Below are 25,612 nucleotides of genomic sequence, written 5' to 3'. Positions count from 1 at the left end.
CCTATTCCTCAGACAATAACCTGGAAATCACTCAGTTTCTACTCAGAGCCTTTGGCTAATTCTTACCCCATTGCCAACTGCTGGGAAGACACGCAGCACTGTGAACTACCGATTTCCTCACCCTTCCTAGAGGAATCCTCTTACACAGAAGCTCTACAAGCTGAGACTGACTGTTACCAGTGCCTTCAGCATCTCTGTAGCTACTGGTTCCCTCTGCCCTTGCCCCTACTGGAAGGATGTACCCCACGACACTGCCCTCTTCCCTCTTTCAGGGGCGGTGGTAGCAGAAGCTCCAGGTTCACGGGATTCAGACTGGGATGGCAATGAATAGAGGGAGCATAGGTTGTTTTCTTGGTCTCAAAATAGGCCATGTTGAATGACCCAACCAGGGAGTCGCAAACGTCAGCCTCATCCCTGATACTCAGCTACAGCCCCGTATTCACACAACCGGAGATTCCTGAGAACTTCCAGGCATTCGTATCTGTTCAGACCCAGTTTTCTCACCCTGATGGATATCCTTCCAAAAGAGCACAAAAATATGAAATAAATCTCCGGTGTGCTCAGGAAATGCTCATAGTGACCCAAAAGACAAGGAAAAGCCACAAAGAAATGAAGATGGTGAGCAGAAACCAGGTCCTGGAAGGCTGTGAATGCCATGCCATGGGCACTTGAAAGACATGAGGCATGATCAGACTTGCATTTTTAGAAAGATGCCGGGCAGCTGGAGGGAAACAAGATGGAGAGTGAATCTGAAGGCTAAGAGACAAAGATAAGAAATTTTTGTAATAATCTTATACGAGGTGGTGGGGCCTCACCTAGATCTGAGGCAGTGGGCCTAGAGATGAGGGGACAGACCTGAGGGATATTCAGAAGACCCAGTAACCAGGATTGGGAGAGGGGCTTGGGACAGAGGAGGGGTGCAGCATGACTACCTGCCTTGGGGCTTGGAATCAGCATCTTTGGCAGCACCTCCTTTGAGATAAAGGTTACAGGGGGTTCAGGTTGAATCCAAACAGCTTCACGCTGTAGTCCACCCTGCCGCCACCCTCTCCTCTATATCGGAAGTATTCTTACTGGGTTTTGTTTGGTCAGTTTTGGCTTTTCCTTTAAAGGTCCAGAAATGCCCTTGGTGTGTTTGAGAGACTTTGAGGCCCATGCACGGGAGCAGCTGTCTAAGTCAACTTGGGACTTTATTGAAGGAGGAGCTGATGAGTGCCTCACGCGGGATGACAACATCGCAGCATTTAAAAAGTCTGATCTTCTGTATCCTTTCTATTGCTAAGCTAAGGTGTACTGGTTGAGAGCTCTTTGGAAGGTAGCAGTCCTGGTTTCTGCCTCCAAAGAAGATAGAGTCCTCAAGACATAATAATGGGTTTCTGTTGTTGTTTGGGATTTGGGGGGATTTTCTTGGCGGGAGACAGGTGACTGGGGAGAGCATGGATGGAGAGACAATCTGTCTCAGTGCCTCTGCAGAACTACCATAAGTGAGTCGCCTGAGTGCTGATCACGGCGACTTTGCCCCTGACAAGATAGGACAAGAGTCCCAAGGTCTCCAGACACCTGGGCAGGGAGGAGAAGCTGGCTGGGTAAACCTTGAGCCTGAACTTCTGGCTTGGAGGCAGAACAGGAGAGAGGGCTCAAGGCTGGAGGAAATATGGAGACCCAAGGAGTCTTGGGGGTGAAAGAAGATTGATTCAAGGGAGAAGAGTTGGGCGGCACAGCAGCGGGTAGAGCAGGGGTCGGTAAAGAGCAGCCCACAGGCCAGGTCGGGCCCACTGCCTGTTTTTGGATGGCGCACAAACTAAGGTTGGGCTTTTTCTTAATTTTTAACTGCTTGAAAAAAATCAAAAGAAGAAGAATTGCAATATGTCGAATTATATGAAATCAGAATTTTAGTGTCCACAAGAAAGTTATTTTAGAACACAGCCATGCTCAGTCATCTACATATTGTCCCTGGCTGCTTTGGCATTACCACAGCAGAGCTGAGTAATTGTGACAAAGACTGCATGGCACAAAGCTTAAAACATTTACCATCTGGCCCTTTACAGAAAATGTTTGCTGACCTCTGTGATAACAGAGGTCAGGAGAAAACTGGAAAATGGGATGCATGGTGAACACTATCTGTATTTTCATACTTGTTTAACACTATACTAGGCACTTCAATTGTTTTATCTCATTGTGTCTTCACAAGACTATTAGGAAAGTTGGATTATTATTCCCATTTCACAGATGAAGTAACTGAGGCTCCTACCCAAATTTGCACAATCAGCATTTCCAGAAAAATCTTCCTCAGTTTACGTATAGAAATAATAATATGTTGTGGAAAATAAGCACTTTTGGACCCTGAAGCTAAGTATCTGTTCGACTTAAAAGTTCGTTTCATATAATTATTATTTGTTAATTTCCCTACCTTCTAAAGTAGTGTTTAAGTCAAATCTTCAAATGAATTAGCCTCTAGCAAAAAAAAAAAAAAAAAAAAAGTTGTGGTCATTCTCTGGGATTTGTTCTCTTTCAATGACCTTTTCTTGCTTTATAGAGATTTGTTTCCAACCTAAGAGGGAAGAGACTGGAACTCCGTCCTGCTTATTCCTTCCCTTTCTAGTCCTTGTTAAGATGGATCAATCAAAATATCCAAGTGCCGACAGTCTGGTCAGGGAGGCACAGCTCCAAGACACAGTCCTCTGATGGAGAAAGGCAGGGAACAGCGTGGACCATATGTGTACCGGGAGTTCAGAGAAGGCGGGGTTAATGTGGAATAGGGGGTTGGGAGAGGTTTCCGGAGGAGCAGAGCCTCTAGCTTGTCTATGCTGCCTAATCAGCTACCAGCCAACTGACTCCGCCAATGGTTTCTCGGGACCCAGTGTGGTCTAGATCTGTGTCAGGAATCTGGAGGTCCCAGTGCTAAGCAGCACCTCCGTGCTGGTGAGTCATCCCACCGATAGAAAATCTCTTTGTTGTCCAGCACAGAATCCGCCTCCGTCCCCGGTACCTGAAAGATGTGTCAAAGGTGGACACGCGGACCACAATCCAAGGGGAGGAGATCAGCGCCCCCATTTGCATCGCACCCACGGGTTTCCACTGCCTTGCCTGGCCTGATGGAGAAATGAGCACAGCCAGAGGTGTGAACCCAGCCCACCTTGAGGCTCCCTTCCCAAGGGCCTTAAAGTGTGCAGAGGTGTCCTTCAGAGCAGGGGCAAACAGCTCCAGAATTTCTCTAGAGAAGGGGCTTAGGGACAGCAATCTGGTTGGAATTAAGGGTAGGAAAAGGAATGCTTAAAGCTACATTTGCATAACGTTTCACCTAAGATTGAGAAATACCAATTTTCCATTATAAAGAATGGTGAGGGTGGGAGGGAGCTACAGGTGAATAGGAGGTGAAAATCCCACCAAGCCATCCCAAGGAAGAGGGGCACTGACTGGCCCCTCTGACGCAGCATCTGGGGGGAAAGGGCTGCTCAGTGTGGCCCCAAGGGTAGGGCTCTCTTTGAACCCTCATGGGCCAGGGCTGGGACTGAACGATGTGCCTCTGAATTTAGGATGAGGAGAAAGTCATGACGTTAAGCCCTAACACAAGGCCCTGGCAGGTGCTCTTGTCCAAATGTTCCATTTCCCTTCTCCTCCGTTGACTTGATCATCTTATTTGACAAAAAGTTTTTCACTGGGTTTTGTTTCCTTCCTAGTACCCCTGAGTTCTCTTCCCTCATCTGCCACCACTAAAAAATAAGAAGAGAAGAGAAGGAGAGGAGAGGAGAGGAGAAAGGAAGGGCAGGGGGTAAAAATATTCCTGTGCCTCATTTGTAATCTTCACCTGAAGCCAAATCTGTTTTTGCTCAAGTTGCCCACGGCTTCCCTGGGGTCTTTTCCTTTGACTCTGTGATATAGGAAGCAATGAATCCATGGATTCTAGAGCTGAAAGTGACATCCATCAGGTTAGGAACCAAATTTGGCTAAGTTGAGATATGAATACCCTGTATGAATATGACTGCTTTACAAAATCTTCATGGTTGAGTGTGCTGTGTTGTGTTGGGGGTGGAGCAGGAGAATGGGGTACCTCCTGTTGACATTAGGAATTGAAAATATTCATTGTGATTAGGTCAAATTCTCTGCCCATGGGTTGTAGGATGGTAGTGACATTAACCTGTTGGGGAATCCCCTGAAAATGATTAAAGTGGGAAATGAGAAAGATGCGATCAGCACATCATTGTCACCGTCGTCATCACCCTCATTATCCCTAGTATTTGTATAGTACCTCACTTCATAATTTAAAAAAATGCTTCCATAGCTAGTATCTTATTTAATCTTGCAACAACCCTATAAGAGAGGTATTATTATCCCCCCACCCCGCCCTTTTACAGATAAAGAAAATGAGACTCAAGGCCACACAGCTAAGAAGTGGTAGAACTCGCGTTCTTCTAACTCCAGATAGCATGTTTTTTTCTGCTGCAATCCCTCTCCATTGGAATTACGTTTTCTCATCCTTTGCCTTCTTTAATTCCCTTCTGCTTCATTGATGAGTTCACAAGAAGCCCATTTCCTATCTGAAAGCTGCAACATCTTCAAATCGTTCTGGGGACTCAAGGTCATCTCTAGCCTGAAATATTTTAATAGGCAACACAGAGTTTGTAAGACAGGTTATACAGAGGAGGACCCAGACAATCTGATCAAACACATGCAATGCCTGCCTGCCTGACAGGGAAGCAGAATGAAGTCAAGCTTTATCTTCACTCAAAGGGCAAGCTGGCCAGAGGAAACACAGACTCCTAGGGCATCTCACCCCGGTTCAGAATGCCTCTGCCCTCCAACCTGAGTTGTGTCCTTTGCTTTGCAGCTGCGCAAGCAGCCGGTATCTGTTACATCACCAGCACGTATGCCAGCTGTAGCCTTGAAGACATTGTTGCCACTGCCCCCGGGGGCCTGCGATGGTTCCAACTGTATGTGCACCCAAACAGGCAGCTAAACAAACAGCTGATCCAAAAGGTAGAATCCCTGGGTTTCAAAGCTCTGGTAATCACTGTGGATGTACCCAAAATTGGCAACAGACGACACAACATTACAAACCAAGTGGACTTGATGAAGAACTTACTGCTAAAAGATCTCGGATCACCTGAGAAGGTAGGAAAGATACCAGAGCCAAGCGGGCAGGTGTTACAGGAGGTAGATTTCCATCCCTCTTTCCTCTTTTCTTTCTTTCCTCAAGAAGTCATTGGGTACCTGTTCTGTGCCAGGCACTAGGGATGCAGCAGTTGAAGAAGCAGATGTGGTTTCTGCTGCCCAGAACTTCCAGACAAGCAGAATATAAGACAAAATGTTCTTCCCATCCCTGGCAGCCCAGAAATGTTCTGGGAAGGGCTGGGTTCTGGGAAATAGGAGAGCTAGGGAGAGGATTTTTTCATGAAATAGGAGAGCAAACTAAAAAGTTCTTCCAACATTTTCTACTTTATGCCACATTTAGAAAATGCTCAGTCTGGATGGCATACTTAGATAAATGGACTATCTGAAGAGGATGCTCATACCCAAGGTGAATGGCCCATGGTGTGTAGTCAGCCCAAGCCCCACCCTCCTCCCTTGAAAACTGGGGAGGAAATATCTCTGCACACCTAGAACTCATCCACGGGGCACCAGAGTGCTACACACTTGTTTAGACAAGGTGACTACAAAGGGCACTTCTCCCATTAAAATCCTGTAGTCCAATGGGATGGAGTTCCCCAGAGAGAGAAAGCCGTGGTAAAGTTGGAATCCCTTGGCTACATTAGAGGTAGTGATATCAGCCTTTTCAGCCAACGGGCAGCTCTGATACCCAGCCAAGTGACTCAACAGTTCTACTCATTAACCACAAATTGGCCTTGAGGTTTTCTGGAATCTTAGATTCCAGGGACACATTGGGATCTATAGATATTTGACTCACATGGTGAGCCAAGATAAATATTGGATAATATCTGACTTAAGGTTATTGAAGTATTGCTTAGTTCTTGTTACCCTGTGCATATCTCAATCATAACACATCGCAATGGCCTATAAATGTTTTTGCTTATCTATCTCACTTACTAAACTCTGAGGTTTTTTTTTTTTTTTTTAAGTAAGGACTGTGTCTTGTTTGTCTTTATGTGCCCAGATCTTGGCATAATTATTGAGCAGGGACACAAGTAATGGTTAATGAATAAGCAATGGAAGTAAAAGTCTTTTACACAAATTTTGTTGGAAAAGGAGCTAGAAGTAGTGTTGGGTTTTGTGGGCCCTCTTTTCAAGGTTTTGGTGGCTCTCCAAATGTGTCCCATCTTTGGAATGGGAGTCTTGAAGGAGTTCAGGACTAAAGTTCTCTTTTATTCCCCCACAGGGAAATTTAATGCCTTATCTCCAGATGTCCCCCATTGACTCATCCATCTGCTGGGATGATCTCTCCTGGTTTCAGAGCATGACTCGATTGCCCATCATCCTTAAGGGGATCTTGACAAAAGAGGATGCAGAGTTAGCTGTGAAGCACAATGTCCATGGCATCATTGTTTCCAACCATGGTGGGAGGCAGCTTGATGAGGTTCCTGCTTCTGTAAGTAGGATGACTTCAGCCTGGGTGTGTTTGTGAGTGCTCTGTTGTGTGTGTGTATATGTGTGTCCACAGCAAGGTACTCTGTGCAATTTGGTGCACACTCCCCTCTCCCTAACCACCTGTGTTCATATCTACCTGCGAATTGTTAAGGACTTTGAATCATTAATAATAGCCTAGTGTGTGCCAGGCTATTATTACAAACTCAACGTATGTCATCTCTAAATCTCAAAACAGTCCTGCAAGATGGGCATTAGTATCCATATTTTACAGATGAGGATACTAGAGTTTAGAGATGTTAAGTAACTTGTCTGAATTCACACAGTAAGTGCTTAAGGTGAAATCTGATAGAAGAGTTGTTCCCAAGGCATGGAGGTCTCCTGCCTTCTGGAAGAAGCATTCAGCTGGAAGTTTGCCTGTCTGCATGGATTGGAACCTCATCTTTTCTCATATGACACATCCCAGGAAGAAACAGTGCCTAACTGAAGCTAGTAAATAACTGTCTTTCATAGTGAAACTTAAAAATGCCCTATGAATCCTTTGCTAAAAATCTGGGATAGTCTAATTTTTCCCCTAACTTATGAATTTGTCCCTTATAGATAGAGTTTGAGGAAAGAAAAGAAAAGGAGGGAGGAAGGGAAAGGACTTTTTAAGGGAGTTAGTTAATTAATTAATTAATTAATTAATTTTATTTTTTTTTGTGGTATGTGGGCCTCTCACTGTTGTGGCCTCTCCCGTTGCGGAGCACAGGCTCTGGATGTGCAGGCTCAGCTCCGGATGCGCAGGCTCAGCGGCCATGGCTCACGGGCCCAGCCGCTCTGCGGCACGTGGGATCTTCCCGGACCGGGGCACGAACCCGTGTCCCCTGCATCGGCAGGCAGACTCTCAACCACTGCACCACCAGGGAAGCCCTATTTTCTTTTTTTAAAAATTATTAAAAAAAATTTTTTTAATTCTTTTCTTTTTTTTTTTTTTTTTGGCTGTTTTGGGTCTTTGTTGCTGCACGCAGGCTTTCTCTAGTTGTAGCAAGCAGGGGCTACTCTTCACTGCGGTGCACGGGCTTCTCATTGCTGTGACTTCTCTTGTTGCAGAGCACAGGCACTAGGCACGCAGGCTCAGTAGTCGTGGCTTGCAGGCTATAGAGCACAGGCTCAGTAGTTGTGGCACACAGGCTTAGTTGCTTCTCAGCATGTAGGATCTTCCCGGACCAGGGATTGAACCTGTGTTCCTTGCATGGGCAGGCGGATTCTTAACCACTGTGCCACCAGGGAAGTCCAACTGTTAATTTATTTTCATGGAGATTTATAGCTTATATTTTTCAAGAGAATCTTCTATTGCCGCTTGACTCATTTTGAGAAAGGGAAGTGGGTTTTTTTCTCTAAGGTCTTTTTTGGCGTTTTTATTATATAAGTAAGACATGTTCACTGCAAGTAAACTATAAAATATACATAAGCAAAAAGAATAAGATAAAAAGATAAAACTATCATACTGACAATAGTTTGGTAATCAACTTAATGTGGCCATAACATTTTAGGTTTGAAAACTATACATGATATTATGTAATTTTCTTCTTTCCATGTATTAATATATCGAGCTCATTTTATTTCAGTAGATATGCTTTCTTGTTTTTAATGGTGTGTAGTATGAATAGACAACTTATATGACCAGCTTCCTATTGTTGAACATCTGGATTGCTTCCACGCATTCACTATTTTAAACAACACATCAGTGACCATCCTTAAATCTTTAGCACATTCTCAATTACTTCTTTAAAAAAAATTCCAGGAAATAGAAAAGCTACATCAGCCAGTTTGTACATTTCAAGGCTTGTGAAGCTTGGGGGTTTCAAGTGCCAATCACTGGCCTCCTCCTTTCCACCAGGCTCTACCTGATAGCAAACAGGCATGGAATGATGGAGAGCAAGGGGCACACTTTACTATGACTCTCCGTAAGAGCTGAACTGCAGGGAACGGTCAGGCCTCCTACTTTCCATCCCAACTCTTGACCTAAGACCTTAGAAGAACACAGGTCGTCAGAACACACGCTGAGCTCTCTCACCCAACTCCTGCAAGGATGCCCACAAAGCTATCTCTCACACACCTCGTAACTGACAGAAGAGAGGATGCAAAAGAGCTTAGCAGGTCCTGAGCTGTCCCAACTGTGCTGACAATAGGAGGAGAAAGCAAAGAGGCCCTCACCAACTAGCAGCAAACAGGGTAGAGTACTGACTTTTGAGAAAATGCTAGTAAAATATAATACAATCGGCTTTCCCTCACTAATCAGTTTAGCTAGTCTTGCCCCCTTGGGGAGGACTGAGTAAGGAGTGGGAAAAAGTGGCCGACTAATTTTCCCACTGCACTTCCTCAATAGAGAATGAGTGTTGGCAAAGGCAGGCGCCAGAACAAGAAGAATTTCTCCTGCCCCATCACGTTGATCAACATGTTGTTCTCCCAAGCCACTTGACCTAACAACCAAACCCAAGGTCATCCAGGGACAGCACCAAGATTAGTGTGAGGCTAGTGGGAAACCCACCCTTGGCTCAAAATTTTAGAAGGTGCCAGAAAAACTGAGTAAGGTATATAATAGTTTCATACACTCTTTGAAAAAATGAAATTTAATGCAAAAAAATCCATGGTGAACAAAATATCAACATTTTTAATAAAGACAGGATCTGTCCCTGCACTTGCATAACACTGCCTCACTCATCTCACTGTAATCCTGGCCCTGGTTCCAATAAAACTTTATTTATCAAAACAAGCCCCCAGCGCACAGGTCAAAGTTTGCCCTTTGATTTTTTAAAATTTTGTCTTCAAATATTATTTATATTTTTGGCACCCCTTAAATTTTGTGCTGGGGTTAATTTCCTCAGTCTTCTCAACCCAGCCCCCTCCTTGTGAGGGATGTGACTCTCTGAGCGAAGTTCCATCTCTATAAGATTCCATATCTAACACCCCTGTACGTCCTCCTGGAACCAGGGAAAAGGATCAGCCAGCTTTTATCGCCAGAAGGCTCTAATGAATGCCCTGTTGTGGATTATCAAAAATTAACTCTCAAACCACACTGAACCCTAGGCTGAAATTCACCCCCTATTCTGTTTCTCAAATTACTGTCAGCTCCGTTGTGCACTATGGCTCACTAGAAGAGTCCTTGCACAAATATATTTATTCATTTCTCGCAATATTTGTAGAAATAGTTTGTAGAAATATTCCAAATAATACCATGGTGGGACTGTAAAAATACCCCTTATTTGGATGTGAATTCCCTCCAGTCTTTACATGTAAGTCACGACGTATTCAATTCTCCTCCACTTGTAAATTAAAGTACAAAGTTCTTTCCTCCCTGATTTCATACTCTGCTCAGTCTCAGCGAAGGATCTTGTTCAGGTAGAATTCCAATTGACGCCTTCGGCAGCACAAGTCCTCTTAGGGGCCCAGTTTCTACTTCTCCTCTCTGGTCATTCCTCAGTGAGGCACAGAACAGGAGCCCCCGCGGCAGTTCCAGAACCTTTTCCTCCAGGACCCTCCTCCTAGACTCTGCAGTCACTCTTCCTTATAGACTTGGAGGAACACAGCTTGGTCTGGGGCACCTTAGGTGCACAAGGCCTGTTGACCAAAGATCCTGGAATGAAAGAGACAAGGTGAGAGAAAAGGTCCAGCGGAGCAACCAGGCCAGAGTGATCAGCTGTTTCTATTTTGTCTTTCGAAGTCTTCAACCTTAGTTTTACAATGTTGCTGCTGCATACCTATCCCATGTCTCAGTTAACCCCCAAAGGAGTCAGGAACAAGTTGCTCAAATGTGGTGTATTAGGAATGATGTACAGCGCAGTTACACTGAACAGGCTGTGGTCCAGACGCTAGGGTCATGGCCGATCACACTTGTTTTGCCAAAAAGACTTAGGGCCTTAGCAATGGAAAGCATTTCTAGCTGTGCCACCTTAGACACAGAAAAAGTGGAAGAAAATCAAAAGTCAAAATGTTCTTTAAAAAGAAGAGCATTAAAGTGAACACCACAAATGGAAAATGTCCCCTAGGGGATGTGAAGAGGAACAAAAAGGTTTCTGCTCCATCTCTGTCGGAGCAGAAAATGGCAGAACGGGGAGCCTGCAGAAAGTCCCTGGACCTTGGGAATGTGGCTGCACTGCTTTGATAGGCACCTGCAGCCTCAAGCACAGAAGGGGAGGAAGAGTTAGGCATCGCCCCCGCTTGGACCTCCTGGTGCCAGCCCATGCTGAGGGGGCACTGCTGTCCCCTGACACCCTGAGAGTCAAAAGGGAAATCCCTCGACCCACACTTGTCTGTCCTTTTCAGATCGATGCCTTGACAGAAGTGGTGGCTTCTGTGAAAGGGAAAATTGAAGTGTACCTGGATGGTGGCATCCGAACCGGCAATGATGTGCTGAAAGCTCTGGCCCTCGGGGCTAAATGCGTTTTCCTGGGGAGACCCATCCTATGGGGTCTTGCCTACAAGGTGAGAGTGGCAAAGGGAAAACCAGCCGGAAGGTACCACGCTTCTCATTCGTTTCCACGCATTTCTGTGGTTTAACCCCCAAGCTTGGCCGTTTGTTGGAAGGTGCCACAGATCCTGAAGGACGGTGACCCCTCTCCAGCTCCACCATGCTTCCTCGGCAGCATGTTGCCCATTTTCAAGAGCTGTCACCCTACATTTTCCTCTTTGCTTTCCATTATTCCCAACATAGTTCTAATTTCACAGGTAGCCCCATCCTCCCCAGCACAGCTCTGAGCTCACCTAGAATTTATACTCCGCACATGGTCAGAAGGTTCCTTCATGCCTCTTTTTGTCTCTCCTTTTCTCTCTCTCTCTCTCTCTCTGTCTTGGGAGCAGGGTGAACATGGTGTTGAGGAAGTTTTGAACATTTTAAAAAACGAATTCCACACTTCCATGACCCTGACAGGTAAGTTTTTACAATTCTTTTCCTGATTCAGAACTGAAAACAGGCCGTCTAAAGAACGGGAGCAGTGGCCCTTCTAGCTCGCCTTTCCCAGACCCAGTGGCTGCCCAAAGGAAAGAACAGGGAGGAAATGGGCCAGACAAAGATTAAGCATGAACTCAAAATGTGATACATCTACTACAAAAGCAAATGCAATTTCAGTTTTGGGGAAAGAGGGTCCCGTTTTACTCTGGCCTGCTGAGATCCTATCGGGCTTGTCAGATGTGGTTCTGTGTGTCATCTTTTAAGTAATATTCATGGACTGTGAAGAGTAGAGAAATTATGTCATAGGGGAAGCATGGAGGAGCTGGGGAGATAGAAACAAACAGGAGGACAGAACGGGGAGAAGGAGACGCATCATCCTGCGTAACCACAGACAGCAAGACAAGCATGAACGTCTCGAAGTTACAGCCAGGCTATTTCAGTCAAAAATGAGATGACTGTAAAGCAGTGCTCATAAAAACATACGTGCTGGGCTTCCCTGGTGGCGCAGTGGTTGAGAGTCCGCCTGCCGATGCAGGGGACGCGGGTTCGTGCCCCGGTCCGGGAAGATCCCACATGCCGCGGAGCAGCTGGGCCCATGAGCCATGGCCGCTGAGCCTGCGCATCCGGAGCCTGTGCTCCGCAACGGGAGAGGCCACAGCAGTGAGAGGCCCGCGTACCGCAAAAACAAAACAAAACAAAATAACATACGTGTTTAGCAAAGCCTGGAATCCCAGAGAGTAAAATAGTGGCTCTCAACTAATGATGGTAACTTCTCTCTTCAGGGGCGTTTTGTTCGGGGGGTCAGTTGATTTTTTTCTCATCGGCACAGTGAGGCAGGGTGGGTACTGGAGGTATTTAGGGCTCAAGGACCGGAAATGCTAACTATCCTAAAAAGCTTGGAGCTGTCTCACAGAAAAGAATCGTCCTGCCCAAATGCCAGTGGCCAGTAGCTCTGTCTTTGACTGTCTGCTATAGATGGTAATCAATTGCAATGTGAGAGACAGACAAGACGAACCCTGATAAGACCTCCACCCACGCCTCAATTCTAAAATATGGTAATAACAGAAACCTCCTCCAGAAGTAAGGAAATAATGAATCAAGAGCTCTGAAGTGGAGTCAAGACTGCTTCCACGCCATGAACTTATTTCTGTAGATGATGGGACTGAGCATCTGACGTGTGCTAGGCACAAGGCAAGACGTCCAGGTCTTTTCAAGTCTGGTTTTGATCTGATATTTAGACAAGTGTCTTGTACTCAGCATCCAAGTTGCATAGTGTCCGCTGGGGCTGCAGACTCACCCTTTTGGGCTTGAGTAGTACAAGCTAGAAAACTTAGATCGGCATTAATGCCAGCAGCAGCCCCTTTCCACTTAGCAGTTTAAAAGAAAAAAGAGGGAACTGGATTACGGCGTCAAGGACCGGAACTGTCCATTCTGGGCCAAAGCCTATGAAGATAAGGCAATAAATGACCCAAGTCGCTCCCATGAGGGAGGGGAGAACACAAGTGTGAACAATATCGTATTGGTGTGTTTTGCCCCTCGGGGGTGGGGGGGTTTGTGGGGACAAGGATGGGAAGACCTATGGTTTCTGCAGATTCCAGGAGATTGAGGTGACTTCTCCTGCTCCCCCCAATATTTTCTCCTGTCCTTGTGAAATGATATCTGAACTTCTTTAACAGAAGCCTGTTGGGGGAATTCACAATAACAAAGCTTTTTTATTCCACCAAAAGTTTATACTTAACAACCATTGGGGGTGGAAATGGTGGCTGGAAAATCTTTTTCTGAAATAGAGCATGGAGAGCACCCTTTTTTAAAAGGGGCAGGAAAAAAAGAAAGAAAAAACAGGATTATGAACACTTTTATGCCTGACTTTTTATATTTCTTTCCTTCTAATGGTTCTACAGTGAGAATGTATTGTTTTAAATGTATAGAAAAATTACTAATCAACAACCAAATGTGGGGTGGAGAGGAAGGTTTGGGGAGGAAGAGGAAGAATAGAAAACCTAGGCCGACGGCCATCCCTCGTCATCCTCTGTGTGTGTCGCTCCCCCAGGAAAGACGCCCCACAGTCTAGTCCCCGGGAAGAGGGGGGGTCTCAGCTGAAGGGGGCGCTGTGTTTTTGGTGGAACTCACTAAAGTGCGAAATCATAATGTGAAACCCCAGAGATTCTGTCACCCCTTAGCTTTTCCCTGCATCTCAGACGCCTTGACACAAACCTGGCACCCAGGAGGTGATCAGTCCATATGACTTCTCGTCCCTAATTCCCCTAGAAATGTGTGCTATTTTCCCCTTATAACCCTGAGACATCACAGACCTGGGAGGAGAACACTATTTGCACTGCGGTTGAAAGCAAAAGAAGTTTAAAATCAACGTTTTTCTAACTGTGAGACCAGTTGCTGAAATTATATTTATAGAAAGGGTAAAACTGTGATTTGTCTTAAAAAACAAAAATGTGCACATATAAATCATTATCAGCACAAGCCTGCACACACCTTACTCAGCTCTCATCCCTCGTAAGGCGAGGGGGCTAAATCAGAAGAGTATATGAATCTTCTTCAGATTTCTTGCTGGGAATTAACCACTTTGCTTTAATTTAGCCAGAGCTTTTTCGTGTGAATATCCACATAATTTATAGTAATGAAAAAGCAGGAATACATTGTAATTATGCATTCACTCTTAAACTTTTACTGAACCTCTACCAAGAGTAAGGCAATGTCCCTGGTACCTTGTGGGACCCAGACCCATTCTGATGAGTTTATACTGATAAGTATAACAAGTACACAGATATCACCAGGGCTTAAATGTGAACAGATACTTCACATCTCAAAATGGAATCACAACACTTTGATGCAACTACTGAGACATTTTTCCATAGTTTAAATATTTATTTCTACTACAATATACAAGCAGAGATTATATTTTTGGCATCTCTGTGCTCCTTGAGGAGGTCTGCCTGCTCTGAAGCTGCACTATTCTGTCTGCCCTGTGGAAACCCAGAGCTCTCAAACTCATTGTCAGTTCTGATGAGAGCACCTCTGGCTCTGAATTCCTGCTTCTGCTGACTTAATTCATTTTACGGGTTATTTATGTATTCCACACCTGCCGTTTCTGTCCCTTATAATCCACGCGGGCATGAAGCTCAACCATTTCCTCCGCTTCCATTTTTGGGAAAGACCCTCTCATTAGTTATACTTCTGTGAGTAATACAATTTGCTAGTTAGGTTTTGGGAGGTGACGGTGCATACATCACAGATGGGGAAAGAACTTCAAGGGAAACATTATACATCCTCTTATCACCAGTGATTTCTCACTGTCTTCTGCGCCTACAGTTCTCCAGCTCGTGTTCTCACTCTCTCCCTTCTCTCTTGACATTTGTCTGGAGTCACTGTCTCCAGTCCCTGTGTCTCATCTCAGCGACAGTCCCAGTTTTGCATTTTAATGACGCTCCTCCACCAAAGACGGGTGTTGCGTTTTACAAAACTTTTTCTTAGAAGGCAGTTGTATGAAACACTCGCCCTATCTTGTCTGCTTTCCCTGAGTCATATGCCTCCCTGACAGATACTTCCTGTGTCCTGAAGCCTTATCACGACGGAGATAAAGGTCAAGTGTATCCACTGCACACAAAGTGATTTTTCAAAAGGCCGAAATGTGGTTTTTACGTTTTTACCATGCCGTTTTGACATGGCTGTTTTAAAAGAAGACACAGGCACAGGCTCACGAAATAATTCCCAGTGCAATCAGAATTAGATGATTCGTTCTGTATACATAACATTTAATCAGGGTGAGCACAAGGGTCAAGTCAAGCTTGTTCCCACTAGACCATCTCTTCCCCACAGTGGGGTAGGTGACTGGGGTTTTAGAGAAATGAGCTTTTTAACTACATTGTTCTTTTAGGCTGCCGGTCGGTTGCTGAGATCAGTCGGGACCTGATCCAGTTCTCCAGGATGTAGAGAAAGAGAGTGAAGGGACTGACTGCTGAGTTCGCCCACAGGAAGAAGACAAAATTTTAATAGGGTGTGTGATGCCATCCTGCCTCGGTCCCATCCTGTCCACAGGCTCATCCCCTGCACCCTCAACCACTCCACCCCAGATCCCTCATATTCCTCAAATGTGCCGATGCTCTTCTTTGCCTCACTGCCTTGTATATGCTGTTCTCTTGCCTAAAATCCTCCTCTGAAAGAAGACATCTTAAAAGGGCAGATCAATAATGACTGAAGTAGCTAGTGGATTAAAATTTTTGAATATACTACGTTTCTATGAAACAGCTATGTAAATCTGCACTCTAGACAGAAGAGCTATACATATAAAATATTCCCCAACAAAAATTATACTCCTATCTGTAGATAATAGGGAAATAATATAGTTAAAAGCATAGGCTTTGGAGTCAGACAGACATAGGATTGACAGGACTGTGACTTGGGAAAGTTTTTTGATCTCTCTGTTCTTCCATGTCCTTGTGTATAAAATGGGGATTATACTACCTAGCTCGCTAGGACAGGAGAAAGATTGAGATAATGTATGTAAAGTTCAGAGTTCTAGTGTGTTTAAGAAATAGCAGCTTTGGGACTTCCCTGGTGGCACAGTGGTTAAGAATCCACCTGCCAACTCAGGGGACACAGGTTCGATCCCTGGTCCTGAAAGATCCCACATGCTGCAGAGCAACTAAGCCCGTGTGCCACAACTACTGAGCCTGCTCTCTAGAGCCCACGAGCCACAACTACTGAGCCCACGTGCCACAACTACTGAGCCCACATGCCACAACTACTGAAGCCCGCAAGCCTAGAGCCCATGCTCCGCAGCAAGGGAAGCCACCACAATAAGAAGCCTGCGCATGACAATGAAGAGTAGCCCCCGCTCGCTGCAATTAGAGAAAACCTGCGTGAAGCAACGAAGACCCGTCACAGCCAATAAATAAATAAATGTTCCTTTAAAAAAAATAGTAGCTTTTATTATTATTATTTGGCAAATTCCTATTCATCTTTCAAGACCTTGTTCAAACGTCACCTATTCTTACCTGGCTACTTGTTAAGTGTTTTTTATTGTGTTTTGCACATTATACGATTACAATCCTTATTATGTGTTATGTTTATTTATTTGTCTCTCACCACTAATAGACTGGACATGGCTCTGAGCAAGAAACTATATACTTGGTACCGGGCTTGGCATATAACAGCATCTCAATAAACGTTTGTGGGATGGACAGATGGATGGATGGATAGATGAATGGATGGATGGATGGATGGGTGGATGGACTGAAGATACATGGGTGAAAGGAGAGATGGAAAAATGAATAGATGCCCTACCAGAGTAAAAATTCCCCAGACTAGTAGTCAGCAAAAATAGACTTCTAGAGCAGGGGCATCCAGCTGGATAAGATCTGACGCTTGAAGTCAACAAGAAAGTTAAGGATCAATTTCCAGTGCCCTAAATAAATAACTTCATAACTGGTTTCCCCATGTTCTCTCACTCCTTGTTACATTCTGTTCTCTATACAACAATCTGATAGATTTTTAAAGTACAAGCAAATCCTATACCTCACCTGTTTAAGGCCTTTCTGCAGCTTCCCATTCCACTCAGTATCAGTTCTACACTGATCGTCAGCTCTTGGGGCACTGTAGGATCATGTTCTTGCAAATCCTTTATCACTCTCCCCTTCATTCACTATGCCCCAGCCATAATGCCTCCTTTCTATTCCTTAAACAAGCCAAATTCTTTTTTGCCTCTAGACTGTCACCTTTACTATCCCCTCTACATAAAATGTCCTTCCCCAATCTCTTTCCATGATTGGCTCTTTCTAGAAACTTAGATCTCAGTTTAAAAGCCACTGCCCCAATCAAGTGAGAGTTCCCTGACTGTCCTATCTAGAATAGGCTCTACTTTACTCATCGCATTACCCTGTTTTTTTTTCCCCTCCCAGCACTTACTACAATCGGCAGTTAACTTATCCTTTATTTGTTTATTGCTAATCTTCAGCTGCACAGCCACATTTATCAGTTGTGGTCACCTCTTCATTCCCAGCACATGGAACCATGCCCAACACCATGGAAGGCTTTCAGTAAATATTTGTTAAATGAATTAATCCAAAAAGACAAAGCTGGATCAAACTGCACTGCCACATATGGAGAAGTATAGAAGTCAGAGGGAAAACAGTGAGTTAGGACAGAACCGAGCTGAACTGGTCACTACCTAAGCCAAAAGACATGAAAAATCTCCTATCATTCCTGGGTCGACACTTTGCTGCGTGAACTCACGCCATAGTACAGTTCCACTTTTGCCCAGCTTATCCCACATAACCAAGGTCAAGAGAACATTAGATAGCATGGGAAACACAGAAAGAGAACACCATCCTGCAGCAGCCTCTCTGGTCATAACATTTAATGCTATAGCCATCTGCCTAACCCAAATGAATGGACTATGTGCCACCTACATATTTATAAAGAGAAAATAAACTATGGTGGTATTAGACAGTCCTGTTTGCCTATACTGGGGTGTATTCAGAACCCGGGATACAGGGGAAGTGAACACCCAGACTTCCAAATAATCAACTCCTTTGATTCTTCTCTAAATAAATGATCTTTAAAGGCAAGATCAGTAGTGACTTAAATAGCTATATTTTTTTACATCCTCTATATCTCTATGAGATAACTATGGAAATTTGCACTCTGGACAGAAGAGCTATCCATATAAAATATTCCCCAACAAAAATCATATTCCCTATCTATGAGACAGGGCAGAACAGACGAACCAGATAAAAGAAGGAAAGTAAAGCTAGTGTAGTTAGAATGCTTAAAGAGTAGTAGACTGTTGATAGGATTGTGGTCTTTGAAAAGAGGCCTGGGAGACTTAAGTTAGATGTCATTGTTAATGGGTTGATAAAAGGAAAAAGATAATTGACCATGACCCTTGTGTTAGATCCTAACCTTCTATTCAGTTAAAAGTTAAAATTGGCTCCTGCGTTGTTGGGCTGATGGTCATTTTGAGGCCAAGAAGGGGTCTTAATTTGGCAGCAAGGATGGGGTGCTTATGCTAAAATTTAGGGACAGGCTAAGGAGGTGCCGTGTCTAAGGGCAACTGCCTGGCTGACACAGCAGTCACAGTTGCACTGTGGGACAGGAGGCCTAAGTGAGCAGGGGTGTGAAGAAGGCCCTCAACACACTGACTGGAGTAGCAACAATATGCCTTGGAAAAGATGGCAGCTTCACAGGATCAAAAAGGGTTATGGGGCGGGGGTGGTCCTGGTGTAGCCTGACTCATGCACCACTGCAAGGGATCTTGGGAAACTAATGTTAGTTCACAGAGCCAATGCTAGAGACATGAGAGAACAGAAAAACAAATGAAAACCTAAAATATTTGTGTTTGTGACCTAGGATGCCACAGCATCCTGTTAAATAAGGTCTATTCTGTGTAGTGTACTGACCTCCAGGAGAGGTAATGAAAAGAGACAAGAGATTCAGGAACTCTGGAAACAAATTAGACTATACCAGTCCTTGACCAATAAATGAGAAAGGAGACATCTTTATTTCAGTCACATTGGGTAGTTTTACTAGATAGATGTAGGCTTTCTCAATAAAGTACTAAAGAGCTCAACCAACTGAAGAAATTAAAGTCTGAGAAATATTCTCTTACCCAGGAGTCTCCAAGAACATGGACTCTGACAGTGGGCAGGCTTCAGGCAGACTCCTGAGAGAACTGGACAACCCAGCCACCTCATGTAGCATGCGACGGCACCTAGATAGACTTTGCTCTTCTCTTCCCTGTTCCTCAGCCTTCATACCCCTGTCGCCAGCTGGGGCTCAGCATCACATCCACTGGGGCTTGGTGAACTTCCTAGAAATTCACTCTCTGGAATTCCACTTCTAGATCACAGAACTATGCCTCAGATACCACTTGTTGAAGGCTCTTCCAATTTGTGTTAAGTCCATGACTTTGGTCTCGTTATTCTCTTATGTCAGAGATCAGATAAGAATATCTCAGAACCTCATTGTCTTTTGTGGTGCAAAAGAATAAATAAGCAGCCTTGAAAATAAGGTTGGAAACCTGAAGAATCGTTGGTAAGATAACATCCACTCTCCTAACCACCCCACCACCATCTCATAAATCAGATTTTTTTTGCATGCTCAGACTATCTTGCTGGCTGATGAACATGCAGTAAAATTCCCCAAGTTTCTCTGTAATAACTGTACTTATTATAGGGACTTCTAAGTAGGCATGATGGCCAGGAAGTCTCTTCAATCCTGAAATCAGCAGGTGGCAGGCTGACTGAGTCATTCCAGACTGGTTTGGGGTAAGAGAAACAAATCACAATAGCATATGGCAAGAAGGCAATTGGGGATGTAGATAATGGAGTTAGCTTACTTTACAAGAGAATCTAGTGTAAGTTCTCCCTGTATACATCTACCTGGGTGATAACTGTACTCTTTTTTTGGTCCTAGACACATTTGTGTCATTTTTTAAGTTGCCTTTTCCTTCTGAACTCAGAGGGCTAGATCTAAGATCCAGGATCCCAAGGGAGATGAGCAGGGATGTTATAAAGATAGTGCCAAAGGCTGTTCTCATTGCATCAGAAGTGTGGACAGCAGAATGTCCACAGTCACATGAAGAGATACATATGAAACCTCAGAAGGGACTTCTCAGCCCCTAAAAATGTCCGCCATTAGAATGCACGGATAAAGAAGGCAGAGAAATCTTCCCCATTGGAAAGTTTCAACAATTGAACAGAACACTGGGTATCTAAAAGATAAGCATTGTTTTCTGATAAAGAGGATTGGCTTTGGAGTCACCCCAGGGTCAGGTTGTGTTGATTCAGATTCTGACTCCACTGTCCTCAAGATGTTTGGCAAGACTCAAAACGTCTTTTGTTTCCTCTACTAAATAATAATACCAATCTCCTTGGATTCTCATCATGAAAATTAAACAATATGGGGGACTTCTGTTTCCCAATCCAGGAGGTAAGGATCTTAGAAGTTGCCGGTCCATTCCAACAACAAGTAAAAAGTTGAACAAACTGAAAAATCAACAACTTCTCTAGATCCTTCAGAAAAGTGAGGTCACAGGGCACACCACCACCCCCCACCCAAACTGCAGAGACTGGCAGGTACCGAGAATCACAATTTATCTGAGCAGAAATCTATGAGCAGAAGCCTCAGTGAAAACCAGCCCTGGCATCAGAAAACCTGAACTGTAACTGATGAATTGCTGGAGGCTAGGTGTGGACACCTCTGAGAGTTAAAAAACTCTGGGGGCACCCAGTCAGAGGAGGACCCCCCCCCCCACCCAATACTTCTGTTTTACTTACAGGAGCTCTACTAGGTTCTCACAGTGAATATCAGAGAAAAAAATCCCTAGAGCTTCTAGCAGGGGGAGGGGGAAAATAACCATGTTGATATACGCCAGTGCATGCTGTCCTTAACAAGGCCTGCCCTCAAGAGAAACCACTTTACCAGACCCTCACCTACTAGGGTTTTATCAGAGCCCAACCAACTTGGGAGACCGGAAATACCCAACTCCTGCCCCCTCTAGCAATCCTGTCCCACTTTAGCGGGGAAGGGGGGATTGAGAAGTAAAGTTCACAGTCCGGGGGCACAGGCTCACCAAAAGACCAAGACTATTCATAGCACTGTAGAACACTTCCCCAACACACACCCTTCCACCACATCACTACAGGCCTATGGACCAGAGTTCTTCTAACCCAGTACATCGTGTCTGGCTTTAAACAAAAAATTACAAGGCAAAAAAATACACTTTGAAAAGACAGAACAAGCCTCAGAACCAGACTCAGATATGGCAGGGATGTTGGATTTATCAAGCCAGGAATCTAAAACAGCTCTGATTCATACACTAAACGATCGAATGCGCCAAGTAGACAACATGCAAAAGCAGATGGGTTATGTAAACAGAGAGATGGAAATTCTAAGAAAGAATCAAAAAGAAATGCTGGAGATCAAAAACACTGTAACGGAAATAAAGAATGCCTTTAATGGGCTCTTTAGCAGAGTGGACATGGCTGAGGAGAGAATCTCTGAGTTTGAAGATATGTCAATAGTAACTTCCAAAACTAAAAAGCAAAGAGAAAAAATATTGGAAAAAAACCCAGGACAGAATATCCCTGAATTGTGGTACAACTGTAAAAGGTTTATTATATGAGTAATGCGAATATGAGAGAGAGAAGGAAGAGAGAAAGGAAGAGAAGAAATATTTGAAGCAATAATGACGAAGGATTTCCCCCAAATTAATGTCAGACACCAAACCTCAGTTCCAGGAAGGTCAGAGAACACCAAGCAGGCATATTATCTTCAAATTACAGAAAATCAAAGATTAAAAAAAAAGTCTTGACCGAAGCCAGAGAGAAAAAAAGCACACTACCTATAGAGGAGCAAAGGTAAGAATTACATCCTTCTCAGAAACCACGTAAGCAAGAAGAGAGTGGACTGAAATATTCAAGGTGTTGAGAGAAAAAAAGAACACCAACATAGAATTCTGTATTCTGTGAAATTGCCTTTTTAAGCTGAAGAGAAATAAAGACTTTCTTAGACAAACAAAAATTGAGAGCATTTGTTACCAGTAACACTACACTGCAAGAAGTGTTGAAAAAAGCTCCTCAGAGAAAGAGAAAATTGTATAGGTCAGAAACTTAGATCTACACAAAGAAAGAGCATTAGAGAAGGAATATGTGAAGTTAAAAACTCTTATTTTTCTTATTCTCAGTTGATCTAACAGATAAGAGCCTGTTCAAAATAATAAAGTAACAATTATATATGTATATTTTATGTATATGCCTGTGTATAAGTGAAATGAATGACAACAATGATAAAAGAGACAGGAGGGAGGAACTAGGAATATTTTGTTATTATAAGATACTCACACTACCTGTGAAGTGGTATAGTGTTATTTGAAAGTGAACCTGGATTCATTGTAAATGTATATTGCAAACTCTAGGGCAACCACTTAAAAAAGAAGGATAATTGACATCCTAAGAAAGGAGAGAGACGTTCACAGAAAGAGAGACAAAATGAAAAGGCAGAGGACTTTGTACCACATGAAGGAACAAGATAAAACCCCAGAAAAACAACTAAATAAAGTGGAGATAGGCAACCTTCCAGAAAAAGAATTCAGTATGTTAGTGAAGATGATCCAGGACCTCGGAAAAAGAATGGAGGCAAAGATTGAGAAGATGCAAGAAATGTTTAACAAAGACCTAGAAGAATTAAAGCACAAACACCTAGAAGAATTAAAGAACAAACCAACAGAGATGAACAATACAATAACTGAAATGAAAAATACACTAGAAGGAATCAATAGCAGAATAATTGAGACAGAAGAACAGATAAGTGACCTGGAAGACAGAATGGTGGAATTCACTGTCGTGGATAAAGAATAAAGAAAATAAAGAAAAAAGAATGAAAATAATAAAGAAAAAATAATGAATAAAGAAAGAAAGAAAATAAAGAAAAAAGAATAAAAAATAAAGAAAAAAGAATGAAAAGAAATGAAGACAGCCTAAGAGACCTCTGGGACAACATTATACACAACAACATTCACATTATAGGGGTCCCAGAAGGAGGAGAGAGAGAGAGAGAGGACCTGAGAAAATATTTGAAGAGATAATAGTCGAAAAGTTCCCTAACATGAGAAAGGAAATAGCCACCCAAGTCCAGGAAGCACAGAGAGTCCAAGGCAGGATAAACCCAAGGAGAAACACGCTGAGACACATAGTAATCAAATTGACAAAAATTAAAGACAAAGAAAAATTATTGAAAGCAATAAGGGCAAAAGGACAAATAACATACAAGGGAACTCCCATGAGGTTAACAGCTGATTTCTCAGCAGAAACTCTACAAGCCAGAAGGGAGTGGCACGATGAAAGGGAAGAAACTACAACCAAGATTACTCTACCCAGCAAGGATCTCATTCAGATTCAATGGAGAAATCAAAAGCTTTACAGACAAGCAAAAGCTAAGAGAATTCAGCACCACCAAACCAGGTCTACAACAAATGCTAAAGGAACTTCTCTAAGTGTGAAACACAAGACAAGAAAAGGACCTACAAAAACAAACCCATAACAATTAAGAAAATGGTAATAGGAACACACATATCAATAATTACCTTAAATGTAGAAGGATTAAATGCTCCAACAAAAAGACATAGACTGGCTGAATGGATACAAAAACAAGATGCATATCGCTGTCTACAAGAGACTCACTTCAGACCTAGGGACACATACAGACTGAAAGTGAGGGGATGGAAAAAGATATTCCATGCAAATGGAAATCAAAATAAAGCTGGAGGGCTTCCCTGGTGGCACAGTGGTTGAGAGTCCGCCTGCCGATGCAGGGGACGCGGGTTCTTGCTCCGGTCCGGGAAGATCCCACATGCCACGGAGCGGCTAGGCCTGTGAGCCATGGCCACTGAGCCTGCGCGTCTGGAGCCTGTGCTCCGCAACGGGAGAGGCCACAACAGTGAGAGGCCCGCGTACCGCAAAAAAAATAAAAAATAAAAATAAATAAAAAATAAATAAAAGTTGCCCAGAGCTGGGGAGTGGGAATGAGGAGTGGCTGCTAATGGGCACAAGAGATCTTTTGGGGGAGATAGAAATGTTCCAAAACAGGACAATGGTTATGGTTATACAAGTCCATAATTTTACTTAAAATAGTTGAATTGTATACTTAAAACAAGTTAATTTTATGGCATGTAAATTATATCTCAGTAAAGATGTTTGGAAATAAAAGAAAGGTGATGTTGTGGTCCCCATCTGCCTTCCCCTTTATTTTATTTCTGTCTGTAGAGTTTATTGGTTCCGCGCAGAGACGCTGAACTCTTGTTCTGTTGGCTCTTTGGCTGAAGGCAATTCCCAGAGAGATACTAGCTGAAATCTACCAGCCTCCAGCATTCCCAGCAGCTGGGGGAATGAATACAAACGCCAGCCTCGAAGAGGACAGGAGATGTATATGGTTCACTTACAGCATCGCTAGAGCAGGCAAAGCTGTATGATGCACTTTAGTGGCCTCAGATAGGCTCTACGGGTCTCAGCAAGACAAGGGCCTTCAGTTAGTGCTGATAGCTTCAGGGAACAAGATGCTATAACTCAGTGACTAGGGTCAACCTTTCCTAAGCAAGTGTGTTTGAGGCATTGGGAGTCAGGTCTCTAGTGGGAAGAGGAGAATGTCTATAACATGGGGAGAGGGAGAGACCTGGAGTAGGGGGTCAAACCCACTCTTGTAAAGCATTACTCCCAACAACTGATGGAAACGTGAAAAATTCTTTTCAAGAGCGTGCGGCATTTCACCAAGATAGACCATTTTTGCCGGACCACGAAACAAGTTTCAATAAATATCTAAAAATCAAAGTCAAACAGAGTATATGCTCTGGCCACAATAGTATTATATTAGAAATTGATAACAACAAGATACCTAAAAAATCCCCAATTTTAGAAATTAAACAACATGCTCTGAGTAACTCACACTTCAAAGAAGAAATCACAGGTAAGTTAGAAAAATATTTTTACCTGAATGATGACAAAATTCTAATACATCAAAACTGTTGGGTGCAGCTAACACAATGCTTAGAGGGAAATTTGCAGCTCTAAATGCAAATGCACATTGTCAAAAAGAAGAAATCAAGTATCCAATCTTTGACCATAAGAAACTTGAAAAAGAAGTGTAAATTAAACCCAGAGTAAATATAAACAAGCAAATAATTAAAAGCAAAAAAAAAAAAAACTGGTGAAAGCAAATGGATAAACAGTAAAGGAATACAATAGTGAATTTTTCTGTAGTCAGTGTACAAGTTAATTTTAAATGGATTCTATATTTAAATATATACCCAGAACCATAAATTTAGAAGAAAAATTAGGAGAGTATCTATCCACTAAATATCAGAGTGTCGTTGTTTCTGGGGTAGACTGGAAGGATGGGAATTGACTGGAAAGGGGTAGGAAAGAGTTTTCTGCAGGGAAGAAAATGTTGTATATTTTGTTTTGGGTGGTTTATTACATCGGTGTACATAATTGTAACGGTTCATTGAACTAACACTTAAGATCTCGATATTTTAACACACGTAAATTACACCTCAGTTTTTTGACAGTATCTTGCGAAGCTTATGGCGGTGGTATTTGGGCATCTCTGGGCACAGGCTTCTGAAGCATA

At 43.4% G+C, this 25,612-nt stretch overlaps 1 protein-coding gene across 2 annotated transcripts in view; it reads left to right on the top strand.

Annotated features, from left to right (window-relative positions):
• HAO2 (hydroxyacid oxidase 2) overlaps positions 1 to 16,560 on the top strand; it is a 213,384-nt gene extending 196,824 nt beyond the window's left edge. For both annotated transcript variants that reach the window (XM_049702286.1, XM_033436679.2), the window contains 7 exons: positions 1,113 to 1,251; positions 2,968 to 3,119; positions 4,829 to 5,112; positions 6,335 to 6,544; positions 10,849 to 11,007; positions 11,383 to 11,452; positions 15,366 to 16,560. In XM_049702286.1, coding sequence (XP_049558243.1) covers positions 1,121 to 1,251; positions 2,968 to 3,119; positions 4,829 to 5,112; positions 6,335 to 6,544; positions 10,849 to 11,007; positions 11,383 to 11,452; positions 15,366 to 15,421 — 1,062 coding nt within the window. In that variant the 5' untranslated portion in view covers positions 1,113 to 1,120 and the 3' untranslated portion in view covers positions 15,422 to 16,560. The remainder of the gene's footprint in view (positions 1 to 1,112; positions 1,252 to 2,967; positions 3,120 to 4,828; positions 5,113 to 6,334; positions 6,545 to 10,848; positions 11,008 to 11,382; positions 11,453 to 15,365) is intronic.
• The last annotated feature ends 9,052 nt before the right edge of the window (positions 16,561 to 25,612 follow it).

Source organism: Orcinus orca, chromosome 1 (assembly GCF_937001465.1).
Source record: "Orcinus orca chromosome 1, mOrcOrc1.1, whole genome shotgun sequence".
Classification (NCBI taxonomy): Eukaryota; Metazoa; Chordata; class Mammalia; order Artiodactyla; family Delphinidae; genus Orcinus; species Orcinus orca.
The sequence above is the reverse complement of the archived record's forward strand: the minus strand, read 5'-3'. Positions and strand labels throughout refer to the sequence as shown.